Raw genomic sequence first — 25,290 nt, forward strand, 5'->3', positions numbered from 1 at the left:
TCGGACGGGCACATGACGTCATGTACATTCTCCTATCTATCATTGTTTAACGACGACCGGTGCTTGACAGCGGTATCTGGTCAGTTATGTTATGGCTCGCGCGTCACGCGTGTCATGCCCTTTATATAACGGCACCACATGCATGTCGTGCCATTTAGCTCATAGCCGGTCGTTCATGTTCGACTGAGACAGCAAAACAACCGTTCTCTGCCGCCTGCGGCTTGGAGCGCTCTTCATGAGCAGATTTTCTCACCAAATCTGAATGCCCTAAATGGATGGATCTGGAGGGATGCGAGCTGGCATACCGAAGAATAACCGCAGGATTTCTAGATATATCGGCCAAGATCCACTTTCACGCAGGCAAGATTCAATTTCGGCCAAAAATAAAACAAAAATGTATTATGCTGAAAGACGTAATATGCAGAATCGTATCAACGAGGGTCGACTGTACGTCTATATATATATATATATATATATATATATATATATATATATATATATATATATAATACCGTAGGTATTTTCGGCATTTATCAACGTGTCGATCGGATAAAGCAATAAATGAAGTTATTTTCAGAACGGTTTTTAAAAAATAACTGGGGATGGGCTTAAATATATGTGAGCTCAAAGTAGGTAACATTAGTTGACTAACCGGATTGAGAATATCAGGCACAACAATGCTATATTTATTTACACTACCACTTGCCTAATAAAGTACGCAAAATACATGCGTCTCTGCAATTACAGCAGATTTGTGATGCACAACTGAAAGAATGAAAATTGAGTGGCAAACTAAATAGACCAAGGGGAATCATTACTGATGCAGGAGCTGGTGGCTTCACACACTGGCACCTCGTGAAACAGTATGCTGTGCCAAGACGCTCTGTCGAACAGTGTGGTGACCCGTGGTTTCAGGAGGCGTTGCCCGTGGTGTTCAGTGTCTCAGTGAATTGCATTCAGCAGTGCGACGATACCTGTTTTCTTCTGTTTTGCTGACACCCCGTCAACCGAACATTTGCGATTAAATCATTATTCGGAAAATTGGAGAGTATAATTTCCGCGCACAAAGCACTGCTGCCAAAAAATTCAACTCCAGCACTTGGCAAAAGGGTGCCGCAGTGTCACCATCGGACTGCCGAGGATGGGGCCTGGGCACCTCCTTAAAAAATGGAGGAGGGCCGAGCCCCCGGGCTCCCCCTGACTTTAAGCCCTGCGTATGCCACAGGAGCGAAGGAATGGGAAGGCTTACCCAGAATCGACGCCAGCAGGGAACACGAGCGTGATCTTGGTGTTGGTGCTTCAAAGCTAAATTTGAATTCAACATTGCAAACTGAAAGTTGAAGAATACTCTCGTTCATTCAATAGTTTTCTTCTTTCAGCTGGCGCCTCCTAATTGCACCGTGCCTTGTCATAATTCTACCGCTTCGTGGAATCAAACGGAACCAGATAATTCTACGTGCTATGTGAGTACCTAAATTTATTTGACCACTCTAATTGACTATCCTCTCCCATCCCATTCCTACAACCTGTACGTGAAAGTCCCTATAGCATGAAAAGATAAAGGTCATATTGTGGGTTTTAAGGAACCCGAAGAATCATGCTCCCTTGCTAACGCGGACCATTTGACACATTCTGTAATATGTATTGGCAAAACCAACAGAAAATATAGTTCAGACCCATTCACAAAATAAAATTCTTCTTTGAGCCTCTCTCCCAAAGGAAAACTCTACTCAGAGGAGGTTATTCGGGCTCAAGCTCACCAAAATATTGCTGCTAAGCCGGACACGCCTTGGCGAACGAACATTCAACTTAGTGAGACTCAAATTAATGATCGCTGTTGTTTTACTCAGCCGGTTTACCCGAACAGATGTCTCCGATTGTATTGTACGCTTAAAAATATGTATTGAACCGTGATGACGAGGCCTCAGGCTGATGTCACCCGTGGCAATGTTGCGTACTTGAATATACAGTGTTTTAGGCTCACATTTGAATTTGAATCAGGTGTTCGCAAATCTTCCAAGAGTTCCCATACATAAAAACGTACGGGCTTTGCTATTACTGCACGCACTTTCGAGTGTGGAAAGCGACATTGGTATTGTAAGCGCCCAAACTGGGAGTGGAGATAACAGGCAATTTTATTCGGCCAAATGGTATAACTTTTAGTGGTAGGTAGCGTAATTCCTCGTCAGCGTGTGCCGCAAAGACTTTGCGCTACCTAATAGCACAAGAAGGACGGTGACTAATTCACAGGTGAATAATTCTGTTACGGCCTCGCTTAGTGCGGTTACTACAGTGGTTGAAGCTTCATTTGACTGAGTGTTGACCGCGCTCCATTTAGTTTTTAAGTTCGCAAGCTTGTAAAATCGATAAAGAGGTGTCGTGCTTCTTCGATATAAAAATTTGTCTTCGCTATGATCATTATCGGCCTATGTTCTGTCGACTGCAAGACGAAGGCCAATGATTTTACGATTTACCATATCCTGTGCGAGCAGGTTTCATTTTTTGCGTGCCAAGTTCCCGAGATCGTCACCCCGTCTAACCATCTGCCAGCCCTGGAAACGTCTCCTGTATCTTCCTAACTATTCTGTTGCTCTAGCTGACCAACTGTTATCTTTGGTATTACGAGGCCTACCCGGACCACCTTTATTTAGTTGTTGGTTTTAAGTAGAATGTCGGCTACCACTGTTTCTTCTCTTTTCCACAATAGTATATTTCTGCCTCAGATTGTAATACATATCGTTTTTCGTTTAATCGCGCTTTTTATGGTTCTAAACTATTCCAGATTTTCTCTGCTACCGTCCAAGAGTTCTCCCCAAATGCTAGTATTGGCAGTATATAGTGGTTGTAATCATCACGCCTTAGATACAGCGGTAACTTCCCTGTCAGTATTTGGAAGTGCCTCCTGCAGCAGCTTCAGCCCAGTTTTATTCTTTGGTAGATTTATTTTCATGAGTAGATTCCATTCGCAGTAATTGCAATAGGCATGCTTACTCTTGTAAAACTACACAGGTTGGAAGTCTTCCTATTTCGCTAAGCTAATAATCCTTAACCTTGTACTTCGCATATTCATTTTAGCCCTTCTTGAATTTTCGCGCTCTAGAACAGCGATCATTGTTACAGCAGAGCTGTTATGTCCGCAGTTTGTCCGGTTCGCGTGGTAGAAAACAAATTATCATCATGCTGGCGCGGCTTGTCAAGACATGTTAAGCATTACCAAACCTAATTAGGCCATGTTATTTATAGCCACTCATATTTAAGCCAAGCAGAGCATACGAATGCCTAATTAGGTAAGCATAATTAAGCTAATTATGTCAAAACAAATTAAGGAGAGTTTATATTCTGGTGTGCCCAGTCATCCCGAGCTCGGCAGCATAAGCCGAGCTGAGCCTAATTAAGACTAAGTAATGGTTCATTAGTGCAACTTATACTAATTAGCTAAGTAAGGCTAGGTTCAGTTGTGATGAATTCATCGACGCCATGCGTCGAATAAGCAAATTGGTCTAAGTAAGCTTATTCGTTTAGTTAGGCCAAGTAAGCTATATTTAGGACGACACCAAACCTCGAAATATGTAAGTTAAGTCACTTAAAGGGACCCTGAAACGGTTTTGACGATTTTGTACGAACACATTGGGCCGGTAGAGCAAGTCGTAAGGATCACTTACATACCGTTTTAAGCTCTGTGCGTAAACTGTGTAATTTATTACGAGGCTTTAAAGCTGCGAATCGCCACCGATCACAGCCGCTCAGCTGTGGTCCCCGCCCATTTCCAGTGCGTGTTGCACTGGAAGCGCGACGTCACGCAGGCGGCTGATCTGATTGGTTTTGTCAAGTCCACGTCACTGAACCTCCTGTGGGCAACGAGCGTCGTCTGCCTGTGTTACAACGTGCTCTGTGTTGGCGTGAGCTGAGCGACAGTGTTTATCTCGAGGTTTCTTTTCTTGGACAAAATGAATTGCCCTAGTCATGTTGTGTACCGCATATCTAGCAATTGGTGATTGTAGCTGCGACATCGTGCAATGTTTGTGAGGCATCTGGCGAGCGGAATCCCTTCACCTTGTCGCTGCAATGAGCGTCGCGCTCTCGCTATCCGTTCAACGCCACGATCCACATGTCTGCGGCTGTAACTTCACCCCTGAAGACTCAACCACATTGCCAGAGTTTACGTTTATCGGTGATCGTTCTCGAATTCTTTTTGTTTGTCCGCATGCTTTTGCAGGTTGTCGCCGTACCGGAGAATAAAACAAGATCGACTGGTAGTGTGGCGGCACGTGTCGGAACAAATATTAACCACTCCACGAGTGGCGTGCTGCCGTGCACACTGGGCCTCCGAGATTGCGCGCAACTTGTCGGCACACAATATCGGAGGCCATGACTGCGCGAAGCTATTCAATATTTGCCTTTCGTTGAGAAGATCAAGAAGAAATAGAAGCTGTCGAGAAAAACGCGTGAGCTCTCAAGGAAGAAGAGAAAGAAGAAAGCATCAGTCATGGACTGTTCGAACTGCTATGCGTAAATAATGTAAATATAGTCTTCAGGGCCGTAGCCAGAAATTTGTTTCGGGGGGGTTCAACCATACTTTATGTATGTTCGTGCGTGCGTTTGTATATGCGCGTGTATATATACGCAAGCAAAACGGAAAAAATTCGGGGGGGGGAGGGTTTGAACCCCCCCTCCTGGCTACGCCCCTGATAGTCTTGTTTCTTCAAGTGCCGTGACCAGTTATTTCACAAAGTGGCGCCGAAAGCCATCCGGAGTACTCGCCGGGACAATACATGCTACCAGTGCTCATCGAGAACTTTTGAGCGGAAGACAGCACGTCGTGAGGACAGCGGCAACCTTAGAAGAAAGCCAGAAAGGAAATCCTGAAGGGACATATACCGCTGCTTTTCGCCGTGACAGCAAACTGACCTGTCGATTGAGGTGAGCATGGTCACGCATTGTTGAAGCAACATGAATCGTGTCAGAGCGCTGAAAGAGAAGCGAGCAGCGCGACGACAGATGAATACGCCTCTGATTAATGAAGCCAAAGCCGTGATGGAAAGTGCTGACAGCGCAAAGATTTCATCTTTGATTGAACGGCTACAAGGCAACAACGCAGATTTGAATAAAGTGAAGGCCGAGCTGGAAGAGCTTATTCCAGAGGACGAGTTCGCTACAGAGTTTGAAGCTGTGTTGACATATCAAGACGCTGCGCTAGAAATGCTGGGACAGCTGAAGGCTCGGGAGTGGCAATTGCGTCAAAACCCTTGTTCTACGACAACCCAGTCTCTACCTGCAAGGCCATCCCAGACGCCCGAGGATCGCCCACCGCGCAAGGCAATCAAGCTTCCCACACTCCAGCTGCAGACATTTGACGGACAGCTCTGCCACTGGCCTTCCTTTTGAGAGGAGTTTAAGACCTCTGTGGAGGAAAACGAAAACCTGACAAAAGGAGAAAAGTTTCAATATCTAAAGACTCTACTGAAAGGGGACGCAGCCGCCGCAATTTCTGGTCTGCAAGCGATGGCCGAGTGCTTCGACGATGCCATCGAGATTCCGAAGAGTCGTTTCGGAGATAACCGGCGTATCGTACAGGACCATCTACGCCGACTGCGCGCTCTACCAGCAGTTGATTCTTCGGAAGACGTCTACAACCTTCGAAAGCTGTTGGATTATGTGCAGTGTCACATCAGAGGTATGAAAGGATTAAACGTCAGTCCTTCCAGTTATGCAACTATGATGACGGATATTTTGTTGAAGGCATTGCTAACAGACATCGTCGTTGGTTATTACCGGAAAGAAGCCAACCTAAGGTCACCACCGTCTACGACAGATAATGCAAGCTCGGGACAACAAGAGCATGACTCATCATCGACAGCCACAGCCGAGAAGGAGTTGCAAGAACTCCTGAAGTATCTTCGAGTGGAAGTTGAAAGCCGCGACAGTAGTGAAGCTGATGAATTGAAAGGAAAGAAAGGCGCCCGTCCACCCGAAGAGAAAAGGAACTTTAACGCCACTCCACCAACAGCAGCGGTCTTGCAGTCTTCCTTGAAAGCAAGGCTAAAGACTGTCTGTTTTGTGGGTCTGCAAAGCACGCGACTCCAGTTTGTGACAGCAGTATTACCCATGAAGAAAAGTTGAAGAAATTGGCTGCCGAGAAGCGATGTTATCGATGCACCGTAAGGGGGCATCTAGCCAAGGACTGCTACAGAAAGGTCAAGTGCGGAACATGTGGAGGTAGACACGTTTCTTAAGTGTGCGATCCCAAGTGGAGACCTAAGAAGAAAGAACACGAAGGCTCCGTAACTGCAAACAGTCTGCATACCAACTCTCATTCGTACGTGGACTCTGATGTCTCATTGCAAACATTTAGGACATGGGTCATGGGGAAAACACAAAAGGCCTATATTCGTGGCATTGTGGACAGCGGAAGCCAGCGTACATTTATTCGTGAAGATGTATCCAAGACGCTTGGATTGAAAGAACTTGGATCGGTCAATCTACAGCTAAATGTATTTGGACAGACAAGTTCCGTTCCGAGACATCGTGTCGTCGAGGTAAAACTTCACAGTCAGTATGACACCAAGGAGTACCTGTTAACTGCCATTGAAGTACCATTCGTCTGCAAGGATGTTGTGCAAGTACCAGTCGACCATGACTTTGTCAGAGACATCGAAATCGAAGGCCATCTTCTTGCTGACAAGTTGGTGATACCTGGCATGGCTGCAGTTCCAGGAATCAGCCTGTTAATCGGTGCTGATCAGCTTGGGCAATTCATGTCGGGAGAGACGAAGCGATACCATGGACAGAAAAGCTTGGTGGCGATGGGTTCTGCCTTTGGATGGATGTTGCAAGGGCCACTTTCTTTTGACACCTCTTTGGAATCAGCTCTCAACGTATGCGTCGTGCGACTAAGTACGTCTGCTGACTCTACTGACGAGATTCTACGGAGGTTCTGGGACTTGGAGAGCATCGTGATTATGCCAGCCGAGAACACTCCGGCCAAAGAAATGAATAGGGTGCTGGAAAGATTTGAACAGGAGGTTACTTTCTTCAATGGTCGCTACAAAGTCGCGCTCGAAAAAGAAAGTTGTGGACAACTAGATGATAACCGAATACAAGCAATGAAGCGGCTGAAGTATCTGGGGACAAGAATGAAGAACAATCCGGAGTTTGCTGTGGAATATGATGCCACCATCAGGAACTATATGAAGACGGGGCATGCCGAGAGAGTACCTCATCAAGTTGTGGAGCAAGCAGGTCGGATTTACATTGCAGTTGTGCGAACCGAGTCCACGACAACTCGGGTAAGAGTAGTTTTTGACGCATCCTCTCACAATCCTGATTCCTCATCCCTTAATGAGCATCTCGAGAAGGGACCAAAGCTACTAGCCGACTTGGTTATTCTTCTTATACGCTTTCGTTTCAACCGCGTTGCTCTGACAGCCGACATAGAGAAAGCCTTTCTCCAGATTAGTACAAAAATGGAAGACCGAGACGCACTGAGATTCCTATGGTTCAAGGAAATACTCTCTGAGAGTAATGCTGAGCCTGACGTAGAGGAATGGCGCATGACAAGGGTTCCTTTTGGCATCGTATTAAGTCCATTTCTGCTCAACGCCACACTACAACATCACATGAAGGCAGTTAAAGGTCCAACCGAAGAAACGGCCAAGCGGCTTGCAGCATCATTCTATGTTGATGAGCTTCTTATCGGAGCCGAACATGAGGATTCAGCAGAAAGAATTTACCGAGACGCAAACGCCATTACGGAGCGAGCATGAATGCGTTTGAGGAAATGGTCATCAAATTCCAAACTGCTGAGAGATCTTATTAGTACAGCTGAAGGAGATGGTGCAAGCGCAGGGGTTGTCAAGATATTGGCGCTCTTGTGGGATCCTATGACAGATCAGATGACAGTAGCGGCAAAATCAGCGTTAAGGTTCTTGGAGAAAGGGCAAAGACCTTGTAAGAGATATGTGCTGCAAGCAGTGTCAAGGATATTCGATCCACTGGGAATGGTTGCACCTTTCAGCATTCATGTCAAGATATTGTTTCAGGAGCTGTGGCAAAGAAAAGCAGATTGGGACGAAGATTTGCCTTCGGATATTGCTGTACAGTGGAAGAAATGGTGCTCGAATCTACAGTGCCTTCGTTCTATGACTATCGCGCGATAGATGAAGACTGGGCTAACACGTCACTCTCTGCAACTTAACATATTTTGTGATGCTAGTCAGAAGGCGTAGGGAACTTGTGCGTATTTGAAATTCCTTGATCAAGAGAATGTCGCTCATAGTCACCTCATTATGGCGAAGTCGCGAGTGGCGCCTCTGCATAAAGTGACTTTGCCAAGACTGGAATTACTTGGAAGTTTGCTTGGAGCAAGGCTAGGGAACTTTCTGAAGGATGTTCCTAATAACTGCAGGTTGGAGACATTCTTTTGGACAGATTCCAAGGTAGCACTACACTGGATAAAGGGATCCGCAAAGAAATGGAAAGCTTTTGTCGAAAATAGAGTGACTGAAATTCAAGCATGTTCTGTGAACGGCCAATGGCGACACTGCCCCGGTACGGATAATCCTGCGGATTACCTCACACGTGGAGTGCCATTGCAACTTCTCAAGACAAACACATTGTGGTGGACAGGGCGACCATGGTTAACAGAAATGGAGGATAAATGGCCCAAGAACAGTCTTGAAGGTTTACCTAGTGATTATGTAGACTTAAATGAAGCTAAAGTCGTTGTGCAAGTTCTACATGTGAGAACATATATGCCTATTTTGGATCATCAACATCACTCATGCTTCACGAAAGTATTACGAATAACTGTCTGAGTATTTCATTTCATAAAAAGTTGCAAAGATTCAAGTATCAGAGGCCAAGCGCACCTCACAGCCGAAGAAATCTGCGACGCAGAAGATTACTGGGTCAAGGTTGTTCAAGGGAATGCTTATTCGGAAGAAATCTGTCAAGTTGGAAAGGAACAACAGCTCCATAACAAGTCTGATATAGCAATGCTTCATCCTTTTCTTGACAGGAAACGCCGGTTGCGTGTAAGAGGACGACTGCAATTCTCACAGGAAGCAGAAGAAGAGAAGCATCCTATTTTGCTGCCTCGACTTCATCAGTTTACAAAACTTATAATAAGAGATTGCCATAAGCGAACACTCCACGGAGGCCTACAAGATGCCCTTGCCGAACTTCAAGAAAAATTTTGGGTACAACGCGGCAGACAAACTGTGAAGAAGATTATCAGAGCTCGCAACGCTTGTGTCAAGACGCGCTTAAAGCCAAGCAGCGCACCTGTTGCACCATTACCAAGAGAACGAGTACGCCGATCAGATCCCTTTCAAGCGGTTGGAATAGATTTTGCTGGACCACTCTATGTGAAAGGCAGTTACACCAGGACCTACATTGTACTGTTTATTTGTGCCGTCACGAGAGCAGTACATCTTGAATTAGCCACCGACATGTCATCAGAAAGCTTTCTACTCACGTTTCGCCGATTTATAGCACGTCGAGGATTGCCTGATGTGATCTATACAGATAACGCAAAGACTTTAAAGAAAGCGTCAAAGGGAATCTCCTCTTTGGCCGGAGCATTGTTCGGTGGAGAGCTACAAGACTACTGCTCTCAAAGAAGAATTGAATGGAAGTTTATTGTAGAAATGGGAGCGTGGTGGGGCGGCTTCTGGGAGAAGTTGATAAGAACTGTCAAGACCAGCCTCCGGAAGATTCTAGGCAAAGCGAAGCTTTCGCCTGAAGAGTTAACCACAGCGTTGTATGAGGTAGAGGTGGTAATTAACTCCCGGCCCCTCACTTACCTGTCAACATCAGCCGAGGGTAGTGAAATACTAACGCCGGCTCATTTCTTAAGCGCTAAACGCTTAACAAGCCTTCCCTATCCGAACGAAAAGGCCGACACTTCAGGATCAAGATCGACGGTCACGAGAAAGTGGCTCCATCGTAAGCGATTGTTGGAACATTTTTGAAAAAGATGGAGGAAAGACTACCTGCTTAACTTGCGCTCTGCGCACTATGCCAATGTGCAGGGTTCTAACTATCTCAAAGCCATCGTTCTTCTTTATGAAGAAAGCATCCCACGGCAGCTATGGAAGATGGGGAGAATCCAAGATGTACATCGTGGACGTGACCAATATATAGGAAGCTGTTCGGTTAAACTTCCGACAGGCTCTGTAATACGACGGCCTCTCCAGCTTCTCTACCCGATGCGCGGCTTTGCGATGGGCGGATGGTATTGAATATTTGCCTTTCGTTGAGAAGATAAAGAAGAAGAAGAAGCTGTCGAGAAGAACGCGTGAGCTCTCAACAAAGAAGAGAAAGAAGAAAGCATCCGCCATGGACTGTTCGAACTGCTATGTGTAAATAATGTAAATATAGTCTTGTTTCTTCAAGTGCCGCGACCAGTTATTTCACAAAGCTCAAACCATCGAGTGGGCTTATGACAGTGCTGCAATTGCCGGCGATACCAGCGTGTCTGTGAGTTGAGGGTGCAAGGCAGGGTGAGGAGGAGGATGTATATATAATTATCCGTAGTGGCCTTGTTACACGGTGCGTCGATTAATTTCTGGTGCGAATGATTTAGGGATGCTTTTGCCTAAACGCTGGCGAAACTTCAAAAAACCGTTTCAGGGTCGCTTTAAGCTAAATAACATTTTCATGTAATTAATATAATCAAGGCAATTAGGACACTTGGCAGTGCGATTGTCAAGCGATACCCAATCGAACCCGATTGATACATAGGAAATACTCCTGGTTTCCATTGTGATCGCGTTAATACTTCTTACATCGGCGTCTGAGTGCCTAGGCCAGCCGGTACCAGCCGACGGTTGACCACACTGCTCAGCCTGAGCCTTGCGCGAGTCATTGCAAGCTGGGCTATTTTTTTCTAATTTCTTACCATCATAGCTGAGAAAGCTATATAATCAGCATATCGCAGGGTTGCTAAGATATTCTTCGCCAACATTATTGTGATAACCATTATGTGGACACCCTCGGAGGGTTGCTGTCGTCACCGCCGGCGTCGTGGCCATGTTCCCTGTAAAGTGCAAATCGATTCGACAAGCGCACCGTATGTTTTACGCTCACGAGCGCTGGGGACGAACGCGGCGGAAGCAGAAATGAAAGGATCCGGAAGGGCACAGCATGCGATATCATCTGCGCTTGTGGGAGGCCTGCCGTCGATGGCTCCTCAAGCACAGAGAAAACGTCCCGCCCTGTTTTTGTCGAGTGAACGAGCATGAATGGATGCCGGTGCAAGCGCGGGGGGTTTTGCGCCGCTCGAAAAAGGGCGCTGTCGCGAGCGCTGGTGCGCACGCTGTCCCGATGTAGACTCTGCATAGGTGGTGCTGCATACGTAGCGCCCTCATCGCAGCCCTGGCGCTAACTGAGTAGTACTAAGAGCCATCCGCAAGCGAATGTGCATAGGCCGCTATAGGACCCCCCTCTTTCGTTGGTTTCGGGGCGCGGATTCCTGAAAATCGAGGACTTGGAAAGCTTCTTTCGCCAATCCACGCTTCAAAGAAGTAGCAAGCTCAAAGCAAACTGCGGGTACAATGCAAGATAAGTTTCAGTTATTCGGAGGCGCTGCAACTCGCAAGTACAAGCGAGCATCGCACGACATCGAGTTCGAAGCAAGGTCTCCGATGTCCTTTCTCTAGAGACTAAATGCGTTAAAATGGGGTATATGCGTGAAAGCAATGAAGTACATACATGATCGATTTACTTAGCTATGTATCTAACGATCAGAGGTACAAAGCTCTCTTTGTCATGGACCGAATGGCCTCGGCGTTGCATTCTCTCTTCATCTCCCGCTTCATGTGCATTGCACTGTTTCATTACGCATCCTCAAATAGTCTCTTGATGGTTTTCTTCAGTTTGTATATACTGCAAATCATCTGCAGAAAACACGCATAATATATCCGATGATGCATTTCACATCACAAAAAATAGCGAAAGCAAAGATCAAAGGCACATACAGGACCAAGCAAGTGCAGTAAAGAATATCTACGAAGTAAAATGCAGGATTCATGCACGCGTGAAGCAAAATAATTTAACCCTTTCGGCCCTGGCGGTGTCAATTGACACCATGACACAAAACTTGCCCTAGCGCCTTGAAAATGAAACCAAAACTGCCGATTCTTGGGGGAATACTTCTTCAATGATACCCACTGCGATTGACATCAAAATTGTGACATGCTTACGGAGCTGGGAGCCGCAAAGAAGAAGAAGCTTGAGCGAAGTCATGGGTGACGGCGAGGCGGGTCAGCTGAGGCGGGTAACCGCCATTTTCGGATCGACGTACCGAAGCTGTTTCAATGAGTATCACACTGAAAAATGAGACGTGGTTCACATTTTGTGTACTCTAGTGAATAGCAGGAAAAAAGATGCAATTTTTCTCATTTCGCAACCGCTGAGACCTGATGACCTAATTTGACGTCATGTCTGTAAATCCGTTGATACTTGCAGCATTGGCTCAATTTTTCGTTTTTGGTCTTCTGAGGTCAGAACTATTAGGAAAACACGCACAAAAAAATTCCCCGACCAAAATAAAGAATCCAGGGCTGAAAGGGTTAAGCATACCGCTGGTATCAGTGTGTCCCCTTCTTACGCAAGGCTGACGCTGGCACACGTTTTGCTTGCATGTCCATTCGAAATACCGGTTGGAAACTTACGCTGCAAATGGATGATGTGATCTTCGAATGCCACTTCTCACGTTTGATTTTTACTGTCTAAAGACGCCTTTTTTTCTGGCCTCTTGAAAAACAATACACCTTCCAGCGTTTCTGGTATGATTGGTGCACTGCGGCACGCTACACCAGTCCATGATGACAGTACCGAGCGCATAAAACTGGAGGGAAACGAGGACCGACCTAGCAACAGCACGCATGCCACGCACGAGTGACCGGGCGGAGGAGTCAAAACGGCGGCCACGCTGACGCCAAGGCCGCGGAGGCGCCAACTGCCCGTTCAAAAACTGACACCACTTTAAGCGAGGACGGGCATCGAGGCATTCTAGTATGCAGTAGTTGTACACTTTCCGTTTTACGGATGGCAGCGCATTAGCTGTTATTACTCGCAAACGCCTGTCATCATCGCTCCAATAAATTGTCATTCTTCGGTAGACTTCATTCTCCTGAGTATGCTCCCCCGTCTTTAATTCACCTCGCTACACATGCTGTTGTACAGACTTTAGAGACTGGTTGCCACAAATGAACTCTTCCCCGTTCGCTAAATTTAATCATTATCGGTGTCTTTCGCATATTCATTTTCAAATCCTACTAGTACTTTGTCAGTCTTTGGTATTCAATGACTTTTCTTTTTTTCATTGGTCCCCTTCATTGCAGAAGAGCACTATGTCGTCGGCATATCACAGCTTGCTAAGATATTCTCCGTCCTCTGTGAGTGTCCCCGTTCTAGTGCACCCAGAAGAGAGCTACCCTATCTGTAAGACAGACTTGATAATCGTCCTTTATCGGAGCAATGGGTCCTCTGGCACTGACTAAGACCGCTCAGAAGGCCGTCGAAGCGTTGTTTCACTTGTGGCGGTAAACCGGGCTAAGAGACTGGCTTTAGAGCACTGTTGTATTCGTCATTCGATTTTTTCTGCTGTATTTTTTTTGCAGCGTCACCTTTTTATTCTGTTTTATTTCCATTTCTCCAGCACATTGTAGAAAGTCGGCTTTAGAACTGGCTAACCTCCCTGTCTTTCCGCATGTTTCTTGCTCCTTCCTTCCGTTAATAATCATACCCGCCTCTTTGCACTCTAGACATTTAAACGCTTATAATTTGCACACTACATATAAACATGCAGTGAGCAAAACTAGCGAGATTGTATGTAACTTTCTGACCCGTTTCTATGCCGGAATTTTATTGCTTAGAAGCGACACACAAAAACTACCGTAGCACCCAACACCAACAGCTGCCGCGGCAGTGCATCTGCCGCTAAACCATGGCGCACGTGTGAAATATCAGCGACTGTCGCCCAAAGACGAACCGTGCACGGCACATTTCATGCTGCGGGCATATGGGCGATGAAGTTGAGGCAGTCGGTCAAGTTCAGCTATGAAAGGCTACCAGACTGCAAGCACGGGGAGAACGATTAATGTGACTGTGCGGAGAGGCCGAGCAAGAAAGTGGTTAGCAATCGACCAGCGCCATCGGTGGCGCAAACGATGAAATAACGAAACAACCACCGCCGGCCCCAGGGCTCTCTGGCACGGAAGAGGGCTAGCGACAGCTCAGTGCGTTGTTTTGTGCATGGGCGGGGCGTGTAGCCTCGTCCAAATAAAGTTACGGCCGGGACTGGGCCCATAGATGTTTTAAGGCGATAATAATAATATCTGGGGTTTGACGTCCCAAAAGCACAATATGATTATGAGGGACGCCGTAGTCGAAGGCTGAGGAAATTTGGACCACCTGGGGTTCTTCAACGTACGCCTAAATCTAAGTACACGGGCCACAAACATCTTCGCATCTATCGAAAATGCAGCCGTCGCGACCGAGATTCGATAGCATGACCTTCGGGTCAGCAGTCGAGCGCCATAACCACTAGACCACCGTGGCGGGGCCTTCAACGCGATGGCGTCAGAGCGCATGATCGACAAAAAATTCTGGTCTTTGTTAAACTGGGGAAGAAATCGCGCTCCTTTATTAAATTATATCTCGATAAACTTCTTTAAATTGGGTTTAGTGGCCAAGGTAATTTTGTCAATTCGGCCTGATGACAACATTGCCCCCAATAGTTACGTGCTGGTTAATGGAAATCCCTTTGTTATATCGTGAACTTCGCGAAATCTGGTTTCTTTAAATCGAGTTTGAAATGTATTCGCTCTATTCCAAGTTACATTCCAGTGTCTTCCTCTTTTTCATAAAATGTTAAGTTGTGCGATTAACACATAATATATCGTAGCAGAAAATAACAGCCGACGGCCGTATGACATAATAATTGTTCTGGTAACTTCGCTGGCGTATTAACCCATGTATGCCCAGTGTCCTACATATAGGACGGTTCTTTGATGCACTCTAACATCGATATTTCTTTAGCTGATGACTAGCGCCACCTACAGCACATCAAGCAGGCCTCATTCTGAAAGGGTGCAAGCCTAGACACTGCTTGCTTTCCATGCTGCCACGTGCCGGCCGCTTTCTCCGGGCAAACGTGTGCTTTCTGTGAAAGACGCCATGGAGAGGAAGAAGTGCACATGAAATGCCGACCGCTTTCTCCGGGCAAACGCGTGCTTTGTATGAAAGACGTCATGGAGAGGAAGAAGTGCAATGTTGGTGTGCACGTGAAATGTTTCAAGGCTCACCACACCCGCACATAGAACCCCTAATGCCTGTTGTCTCATATGTATAGCACGGCTTGAAAAACAGTGTTGCGTTCACCTGGCAGTAAATAAAGAACTTGTGCTTTCTTTTGAGGCTAGAAGTACACTTTTTGTGGAAAAAAATATTTGTTTTGTCAATTTTTCTGAGTTTGGGCATATATGGTTTAATACTAAAAGATGTTGCCTTGATGCCGCCATGAGTTTTTATCCATAAAACAGCTGGAAGTGGAAGAGGGAAGCTCCGGATGAAAAAATCCGGACACAGGGGGTAGATGACTCAAGCCGACGTTTCGACAAGTGAACGTGTCTCCTTCCAAGCTGGAACTGGTTTCCTCACAGTGATGCCAACCTAAGACAACGTCTTGTTAAGAATTAAAATCACCATGTTAACACAATTTAGTGTCTTTTTCCTACATGTTCTGTGGAGTGTGGAGCCTGTAGTGCCCTTCTTGTATTTGCAGCTTGGGAGGTTGTGGTCAATTTCTTATTTTTCACACTTGCAACTAGTTTTGCATGATTTGCAGTAGATGTACGTGGGCCTTTTTTTTACTGTCTGATAGCTACACCTTTCCTCTATACTATCGATCAGCTTCCCGTCTGGCCAAATATTTTCGTCTCTTGTTCGCTCTCATGAAAACTGCACGATGGAAAGACTGAAAACACCCGAACAGTTATCTCGTCTCTTTTTATCACGCTATTTTCACAGTAATGAACCCGTACCAGCTGACACAATTTTCACTCCTTTCACTCTGTTTCTCTCTAAGCCTCGTGGTTCAGTAGCTATTTGGCATGGAGACTTTGCACGGCCAAGGCACGCAGTGGGCGTGAACATGGCACGTGTTTACGTGCGCAACAAGACAAAATTTCGTCTTGTTTCTCCGGGCAGCAATCACTCAGGGCGCTTATATTGATATGCGCGTACATGCTAAACACTTACAACGACAAAGTTTCATTTCCCCCAGTATTCAGGAAATAACAATCTCGCGTTACCAACTGCTATCGCCTTCACTCGGCCCAGGAGAACATCAAAGCTCGTCAATGAAAAAAAGAGCACGAAATAGGAAGAAATATAGTTTTTTATAGCCTTCCTGGTTGAAAAGACGTGATTACTCTTAAATGCCTGTAATTAGACTGCATAATCTCACATATCCAGAGCCTTACAAAACTCCCCAGATTCAACAAAAAGGCGCGAAATTCCTGAACAATACCGAAAATCCCTAGATCTAGGGAGAAGTCTGGTTGGCATCACTGTTTCCTGAGCGCTTGTGTGTATACGGTGCGTACGCCCTCCTACAATCCAAACAAAGGAGGAGGAGAAGGCAACTGCGAAAGCGGGGGTGGGGGAGAGGCCGCCGTGACGAATTGGGTGAATGAGAAAAGAAAGCGGTAATCGGTGGGAAAAAACAAGAAAAATGCGGGAGGGGGATGACGCTTCGCTGAATTGTGGTTGTCAGAGGAGGCAGCAATTAACAACTGTAGTTTAAAAATTCCTAGAAGAAGGGCTTAACTCCGCTGGCATCATTGTGTATGTACCATGTCGGATGGATTCAAGAGCCCCCTGAGGAACGTTAATGCCTGCTCACTGGAGTGTATTGAACTAGTGAATAACGTAGGAATGAATATTTTTTGTTCCTTGAGGACCGGAAGTTTGACTCAAGTATGTAAAGTTTCAGATCGGTGAAGTTGTGACCTGCTACATTAAAATGCTGCGGCACAGCTTTCGCTAATTTATTCGCCGTGTCCGCGCGATGGCCACGTTTTCTAACATTTACAGGGTGTCATGTTTCGCCAATATATCGTTTGTGACAATATGAACATTCGACCATGCAGATAACGTTTGAACTAGTGCAGGTAAAAGTAGATTTTATGTTATGGGCGTAATCATTTTCGGTGCTTTTAACTATAACGTCCTCGTGAGGGCGTTTGCACGTCTTATATCTAGGACGAGAACAAGGTGCTGGTGGGCCGCAGAACGAGGGTGTACTTTCGCTTGCACTAACATGCTTACAGAGGATATTATTTACGGTTGGGGGCGCACTTGAGTATTTGGTTATGTATGCTGGCGGCTGGTTGGGCAGTGCAACGGCGGCTCCTTTGGCTTATGTTGACTTCCGATCTAGTTGACATGCTTCGTTGTAGATCTTGTCTAAAACAAGGTCTACAACGAAGCGTGTCAAGAAGATAGGAAGTCAACACTAGCTAAAAGAGCCCCCGTAGCACAGCCCATCCAGCCGGCAGCATTTATAACCATATACTCAAATCTGCAGCCAAAGAAAGAAAAATCATTTGTAGTGACTTAGCTCGGCTAAGCCAGGATATACGTAGCGTGAGCTAAGGTTCTGCTGATTATTCTTAGCTCTCCTAGTCGTCTAGGATTAGCTTGATTATGATGCTTACCGCTGCTTCAATGACACACACACGGTATGCGCTTTATGTGACACATCTATGTTTATTTTTTGCTCAACGTCATTTCTCTATTGCAACAAAGACGGCTCGGTGGTCAGTGTTGTAACACGCTGCCGTGTCTATGGCCCCAACGCCGTGCGCAGTGTGAGACTTGGCTACTGCGCAACAGAGGGGCACAGCTGGGCACGCGCCGGTGCCAGTGCGTCTGCCGCGGCTATGACGCAAGTCCTCTGGAAGGCAAGGCCTCTGTTGGCAAAAAATCAAGTTGTGGAGACAGAGAAACAGATGCCCATAAAAGATGCGCCTTGTTTGGGCACAGCTATGAAAGTACATAATATAATACATCTGCAAAATGCGAGCAGGGATGTTAGCTTGTGAACGATGTAAAACTTGAAAAGTCGTTTTAATTTTTGTTTGCCCAAATAAATTTCTGATAATTAGGGACTTATTTCTTCTTTTTTCCTCTTCTAGTCTTCTTACAGTGATCTACAAAGCAAACTGCAAGAGGCATCACCGAAAATCTACAACTGCACTGTTGGTTTTTGTAGCAATGGGACATGTATATCCAACCACACATACGCCGAATGCTGGTAGCGGAGCCAGAACAGACACTATGTTCCTCAAACCCGCTGACGTGATGTTTGAAAAACGGTGTATATATTTTTTTGATATTTCAATCAATAAATTTGATGCCATAGAGACAAACCTGTGGTCTGGATAGATGAATCAAAACAGACTTTACATTTGGTTACACAATGCGTGCCGGGGTAATACGAAGCATGGAATTGTTTTGTCGCAGTTATCACTGTTTTCCCGCAAATGTGTTAGAACTACCAACAAATACTACGCCTGAAAGAAACTTGGTGCCCTAATGTATAGGTTGCACAGTAAGAATATAAAATTCCTCAGCCGTTTTATTGCTACAGCAGTTATATGGACACTCTGCACGGGTCTATGGCGTCGGCGTCGCCCTCATGTTCCGTATTAAGTTCAAATTGATAACATCCTGCCGCTCATCGTATGTTCTACCTGCGGGCTTACATTACCGTAAGCTCCCCGTTAGCTTGCGGATGCCTCGTGCTTACATCACCGTAAGCCCGAGGTATCCGCAAGCTAACGGGGAGATTGAAAGAATGGTGCAGACAGTTAAGCGCCTTGTGCTCAAGTCTGAGGACCCATACTTGGCTCTTCTCGCCTACAGGGCGACACCCGGCATTGTTGGGCTCAGCACTGCGGAAGTTCTGGTGGGCCGGCGTCTTCGAACCCTTGTTTCAATGGCACCTCAGTTGCGTGGCCCAGTCAAGTCTGGTCTTTTGGACGTGAAAGCTAACGAACGCGCTGAAAGGAAGCGGAAAGTGCAGTCTTTAAACAAACGCCACCGAGCAAGGCGACCAAGGGAACTCAGTCGTGGCGATACGGGCAGGGTGACCGACCATGTCCAGGAATTTGGGACATCGACAACTAGCGCCATCTGTTGAGTTGGCTGCTGAGTGGCAGCGTCATTGAATGGGAAACGACCTTTAAACATTTATTGTAGTGCAACGCCTCAATATACGCTTAAATCACTTCGTCCATATAATCTGGGAGTCATCATCTCACAGTGCGAGAAGTTTTGCTTTATTCCCATAAACTTCCTGGGTTCGAGAACCACTCTTATGTGCAATGTGAAACTCCATAGGAGAGAACTTAAAAAATTTATATAAAAACAATGCGCCCTCACCTGCTTAAATCACTGAAGTGATTCAATCTAGATGATTCATTCTTCGCACCTGTGAAGTTTGGCTGATGTTGGCGAAGTTTCTGAGGTTCGACGGGAACTTTTGTAAAGCGGTGCATTGCAGCAAAACTATCTTATAGGGGTGTATGCGCATCATAGCGTTTTCGGTGGCCCCAAAACACGTGAAAATGTCAGTGTTTTTATACAAGTTTGTTTTTCTTGAAGCTGCTCAAGATACGGATTTTATGAATACTGTGGAGTTCTTCAGTTGATAATTAGCAATGAGAAATCGTAGGTTAATTAGAGCAGATGATCAAAAAGGAGAATAGTTCCTCGAAATTCAAAGCAAGTAAGAATTAACAAGCGACATTGATGCGCATACGAATGTTCCTCTATTGAGTATATGTAATGAAATGTACTGATGAATTTAACAATTTATTTAAAAGCCATTGGTGAAAGCGGTCAGTACAGAAGGACATGTATCATATATATATATATATATATATATATATATATATATATATATATATATATATATATATATATATATATATATATATATATATATATATATATATATATATTTATTGGTATTGAACCTACACCATTGCTATTAGATGGCTGTCGCATGAAACTGGCATTAGCTACTGTTATAGCTAATTACTAATAAAAGGTATAAAAGATATGGTAATCGTACTCTGGAATTATTAATACTTACACTTAGTGTTAATTATGAAAGGGGTAAACAAGAATAAATTAATCAGGGGATCGCGTTGTAATGCATCACATGGAGTGGAGACGAAGACGATGAAAGATATAAGAATCTTAAGTTGCTAGTTAGTTATTAGGGTATTTTATCCTAATTAGATGTAAGAATCTCAAGTTGCTAATTCGTGATTATGGGTCTTTTAGCTTAATTATTATGGATAATTAGAAAAATTTGCAATGACGTACCCTCAAGTATTCACACTGACTGAGGTTTACTCATCGACATTATGCCCATTTGCATCCTGACAATATGTCATCACTTCTAACGATGAAATCACAAATTTTAGGCTCATAATAGAACCCTTTCAGTATAGAAGCATACGTACATGAAATGTATACTGTATTCAATGTATGAAATTAAGAGATAGATAATAAGACGGAATTACCTTTAGTGGTAGTGATCGATGGTTAGTAGTCAAGAATGATATTGGGGGAAGATCTATGGAACCGAATGATTAAAGGTGACAAATGAAATTTTATGCAAGAGAAACATATTTTATAGTTTATTAGTGATCGTTGTAGGCAGTTATCAAGCGTGGGTAGATGGTCAATAAATTAATAGGACGATATCATTGTAATGCATCAAATGAAAGTATACAGGGAGAGGCTGAATACATTTAGAGTGTTTTGATAATTGGCAATTAAGGGCTCTGCAGCACAATTACAATATTTATTTTTACAGCAGAGCTGTTATGTCCACCCGTTGTCCGACTCGCGATGTAGACAATGATCATCATGTCGGCGTGTTCAGCATAAATGTGCCTAGTTAAGCCAAGTGAATCATAGCCAATCCTAATTAAGCCTAGCTGAACAGGGCAAAGCCTAATTTGCCAGGCATAATTAAACTCAAAGGCTAATTAGCGATTATTAAGCCGAGTTGAGAGTGTTGTTGCATAGCCGTGCTGCGCTCAGCAAGATGTGCCGAGCAAATGCTAATTAAGAATAAGTAATACTGAGTTAATTAGCGTTAATTATGATAAACAGTTCATTAAGCTTAGAGTGACTTCGAATGCAAGCTAGTCGAGGCCGAGCCTCGAATGTGCGAGTTAGGCTAATTAAGCTAATTAAGTTATAATTAAGGCTAGTCTGACTTGGGATGCAAGCTAATCGGGACCAAGTCTCCAATGTGCCACTAAGACCTATTAAGCTATTGCATGTCGGTGGGCTCGTTGGTTTGGTAGCATTGTAACGAATATTGTAATGCATTGTAATGAATATAGGGAGGGAAGGGGTACACACACGAGCGTTTTGTGTGTGCCCCATCCGTCCCTGTCTTCTCGCGCTGTTTTTCCGTTACAGTGCTATTAAGCTAATTATTATAATTATCCTGCATAAAGCAGATTCATTTGGTGTTGTGATTTACTTGTGACTGGTACTTGTGATTAATTTGGTGTTGTGATTTACTGGTGTTGTGACCTACTTGGTGTTGTGATTACCAAGCGATACCCAATGGAACCCTATCAACACCTAGTCTATATACTCGTGATTTACAATGTGATCCCATGAACACGTCGTGCATCGGCGTGTGAATGCATGTGTCGACACTTGGCTGGTAAAGCCAGGACCAGCCAATTGTCGACCAGCTCCCCTCTAGCCCAGCTTTGCGCGACTCAGTGCAAGCTGCGCGAATTTTTAAATTAGGTTAACCCAGAATTCACATTAAGAATTACTCATTATAAGTTGATCTACATTCGGACCTTGGCATGAAGTGCATTACTAACGAATGGCGACGATGAATTCAACATTTTAAATGTAGGGGTGAAAGCTGTCGGTGTAGGACATAATTAGGATAGATAGCTAGTGTATCAATCTATGCAGTTATAGTACGATGGCGGGAAATAATAGAATGTCGTTAATTATTGCAGCGATAAATATAATTAATTTGTATTCAATTGTAATTATTCGTTTAATATAGATGCCATATTTCACTGACATGTGCCACAGCACAAAAACTGGACGAAGGCTAAGAAAAAAAATTCGGCAGATCTCACGCGTTGTGGGAATCGGTTTCGTGCGAAGCAGTCATCGAGTACCTTTATGCTGTATTTTGTGGCTTTGAGCCAAGCGTTACGAGGTGGATCGACGTGCTTTTGTAAGTGTAGTAGCTGTGTGCACATCGTGGGCTTACCAGGCACGTCGACAATACTGGCGTTTAAAGGGTAACTTATGGTGCGACGTAACGTCAGCCCTCACGTTAGAGCACATAGACATCAGACTCTGGAGTTTCCAAGATGTGTGGCGCCACCTGTCGGAGAAGTATTGAGCAGTGCATATACCGACTGTCTCGCACAGTTTGCTATGGGACCAGGTGCAACTAGCGAGTGCGAAACAACGATTGAGCTTAATATCGCGTGTGTTTGCGCATTTAGCACTCAGAACGAGAGCTGTGAATTGCTCTCCGCTAGTCGGACGCGCCACCGAGCCGTCGTGAAGTGCTTGCTGGATCACTCGCCTGAACGACGGCGAAAACAGCAGCAGACGAGAGCCCTCCGCACGCTACGAAGAAACTCCGCAAAAGACGCACTGTTGAGTTGTGAATTGCCACGGACGTAAAAGACTGAATAAAAACGTTCAGTTTTACCGATTTCCATAGTTGTCGTACGAAGAAGAAAGGCGAGAGCGCTGGAGACGGGCCGTTGCGAGCGTGTTGGGTAAGCGAAGTACCCGCGTTCTCCACAGCCGGTGGCATGAATGTGTGGCTCTGCTGTTGTTTTGCGTAGCCCTGATGCAAAACCGTGGTAACCTTGACTATGAAGCTCAGCAGAGGCTCTGACCGCGGTGCTTGTCGTGTAACACGAAGTGATCAGCTAGAGGCAGACTGGAGAAGCGTGATACGCACACCGCGACGAGTTGGTCGTCACAACACAGGATCGCGGACGTACGTACGTTTTGAAGGCTCAGAGTTCTGGTTCTAACTAGCTAACACCACGTGCGTCATACAAGTGAATCGCAGAATGTTGGTCGTGACCCCCTTCAGGTTTGTTTCGCCCGTGTCCTCCGCGGTTGCCGTAGCTATCTCGGAGGCCACGGTTTTGCCTTTGGTTGTACCCCGCGAAAGTGGACACGCACGTATCCCCATTTGCAGTACATACAAACGGAAGACGACCGTCAAGAGACCATTTGAGGATGCATAATAAAACACTCCAATGCACAGGAAGCGAGAGATAAATTAAGGGAGAATGCAACTGAAAAGGCGAAAATCGCCGGAGCCATTCGCCCCTGATGAACCGAGTTTTCTACCGCTGATCGTAAGATGCATAGCTAAGTAAATTGATCGTGTATGTAGGTACTTTATCGCTGTGGCATACGTATATACCAGATTTTAATGCATTTAGGCTCTAGATAACGGATGTCGGAGGGCTTGCCTCGAACTCGGTGTCGTGTGATGCTCGCTTGTACTTGCGAGTTGCAGCGCGCGGGAATAACTAAAACTTATATTGCATTGTACTCGCAGTTCGCTTTGATCAGCTTCCTTTGTTTCTGAAGCGTGGATTGGCGGAAGAAGCTTTCCAGGTCCTTGATTTTCAGGAAACCGCGCCTCGACACCAACGAAAGAGGAGGGTTATATTGCGGCCTATGGACATTCGCTTGCGGGCGGCTCTCTTTGCACTACCCAGTGAGTGCCAGGGCTACGATGAGGGCGCTGGTGGCGGTGTTTTTCGCAGCGCCGCCTGGGCAGAGTCTGACGTCTATACGACAGTATTATACAAACTAAGTTCACATTATGGTGCAACCATGTGAATATCATACGTAACTTTCCTTAATGTAGGGGTCGAGCAGTGCTTCAACTTCAATGTAGCTTGCTGAATCATAGGAATACAAATGTAATGCTTATTAGACTGCTATATGAGCGGAGCCATCACTGCAACCACAGACGTTAATCTGATATGACGTCTGTATCGCAGGAGTACATATGTTGTGTTTATTGCTTTCTTGTAAAATTAGATAGCCAGCACCACAACCACTACTGAAGTTGCACCAACATTACGCCTGCATAGGCTGTTTTTCCAAACCAGTTTATAGACATAGCGCCGCTCTGTTGTAGAATAGCTGATTGCCGCGCAGAATGCTTGGGTTCGATTCCTGCTGGGATCCTAAGGGCCAAACAACGAAACGTTCCTTTCCTTCGACCGCGTCCTCACCTTACGTGAGGCCTCCTTACAGCCAAGTACCGACGGAGGAAGCAAGCGTATTCTGAAAGCTCCCTTCACCCGTCCTCGCGGGAGGAATGGTTGCCGCGCTCCTGCGTTTGAGATTATCGAGTATAAGCTTTGCTCACAAGCGTTTATTCTGCAAAAAAAAAGTTGGATCACCGCATCACTTCCAAATTGAAGTGTTAATATAGAGACGCGTGTACGCTTTCTCCCAACTGCGATTACTAAATGTGAAAAGCCACCGTAGTCGAGCGCAAAACGTGGTGCGTTGTAGCAACACTGAAACGCCGGGCACCGTGCACTACAGTGTTCTGGATACCGTGCACGCGCGCTCGCGTTTCCCCGCAAAGCTGGGATGGGAGGGTTGCCTCGGAAACAAGCATCACGTGGGCTAGCTGTGAGGTGAAGCGCTCGTCCAGGAGCGGACCTAAGGGCGCACGAAGGTAGCCCCAAAGCAACCTTAAGCTGAGGAAGCGCCAAGGAAGCCTTCACCGAGGGCTCCTCAGTGAGGAAGCTTTCAAAGTGACATAAGGCGGTCTCACCAAACTGAAGGCTTCCTTACTGAGGAAAGGAACGTTTCGTTGTTTGGCCCTAATTCTTATTCTTTCCAATCGTCGGGTCAACGCTGCCGATGTCGGTTTCTCTTAACTCTCTCGCATTTAAATTACCAATGTCTGTTCTCGCCGTTCCTGGGTAGATATAAACTCTCTATCCCCTGTGGCGCATACCCGTACACCGCGGCCCGTGGTACACGGGTATGTGCCACACGTTCTGGAAGATAGTGTTTGACGACGTACGCGACAGGATTTTCACATTATTCATGCCATCACCCGACAGTCATATTTGTCAAATCCTCTTACCCTCCCATGCCAATTTTGGTCTACACCAAGTTAGGGAGGCGATCAAGAGAGCACCG

At 45.5% G+C, this 25,290-nt stretch overlaps 1 protein-coding gene across 2 annotated transcripts in view; it reads left to right on the forward strand.

Moving 5' to 3' along the window:
- Nucleotides 1–18,458, forward strand: part of LOC119390863 (evasin P672) — a 41,490-nt gene extending 23,032 nt beyond the window's left edge. For both annotated transcript variants that reach the window (XM_037658570.2, XM_049414968.1), the window contains 2 exons: nt 1,380–1,463; nt 18,207–18,458. In XM_037658570.2, coding sequence (XP_037514498.1) covers nt 1,380–1,463; nt 18,207–18,329 — 207 coding nt within the window. In that variant the 3' untranslated portion in view covers nt 18,330–18,458. The remainder of the gene's footprint in view (nt 1–1,379; nt 1,464–18,206) is intronic.
- Nucleotides 18,459–25,290: the final 6,832 nt, after the last annotated feature.

Source organism: Rhipicephalus sanguineus, chromosome 4 (assembly GCF_013339695.2).
Source record: "Rhipicephalus sanguineus isolate Rsan-2018 chromosome 4, BIME_Rsan_1.4, whole genome shotgun sequence".
Classification (NCBI taxonomy): domain Eukaryota; kingdom Metazoa; phylum Arthropoda; class Arachnida; order Ixodida; family Ixodidae; genus Rhipicephalus; species Rhipicephalus sanguineus.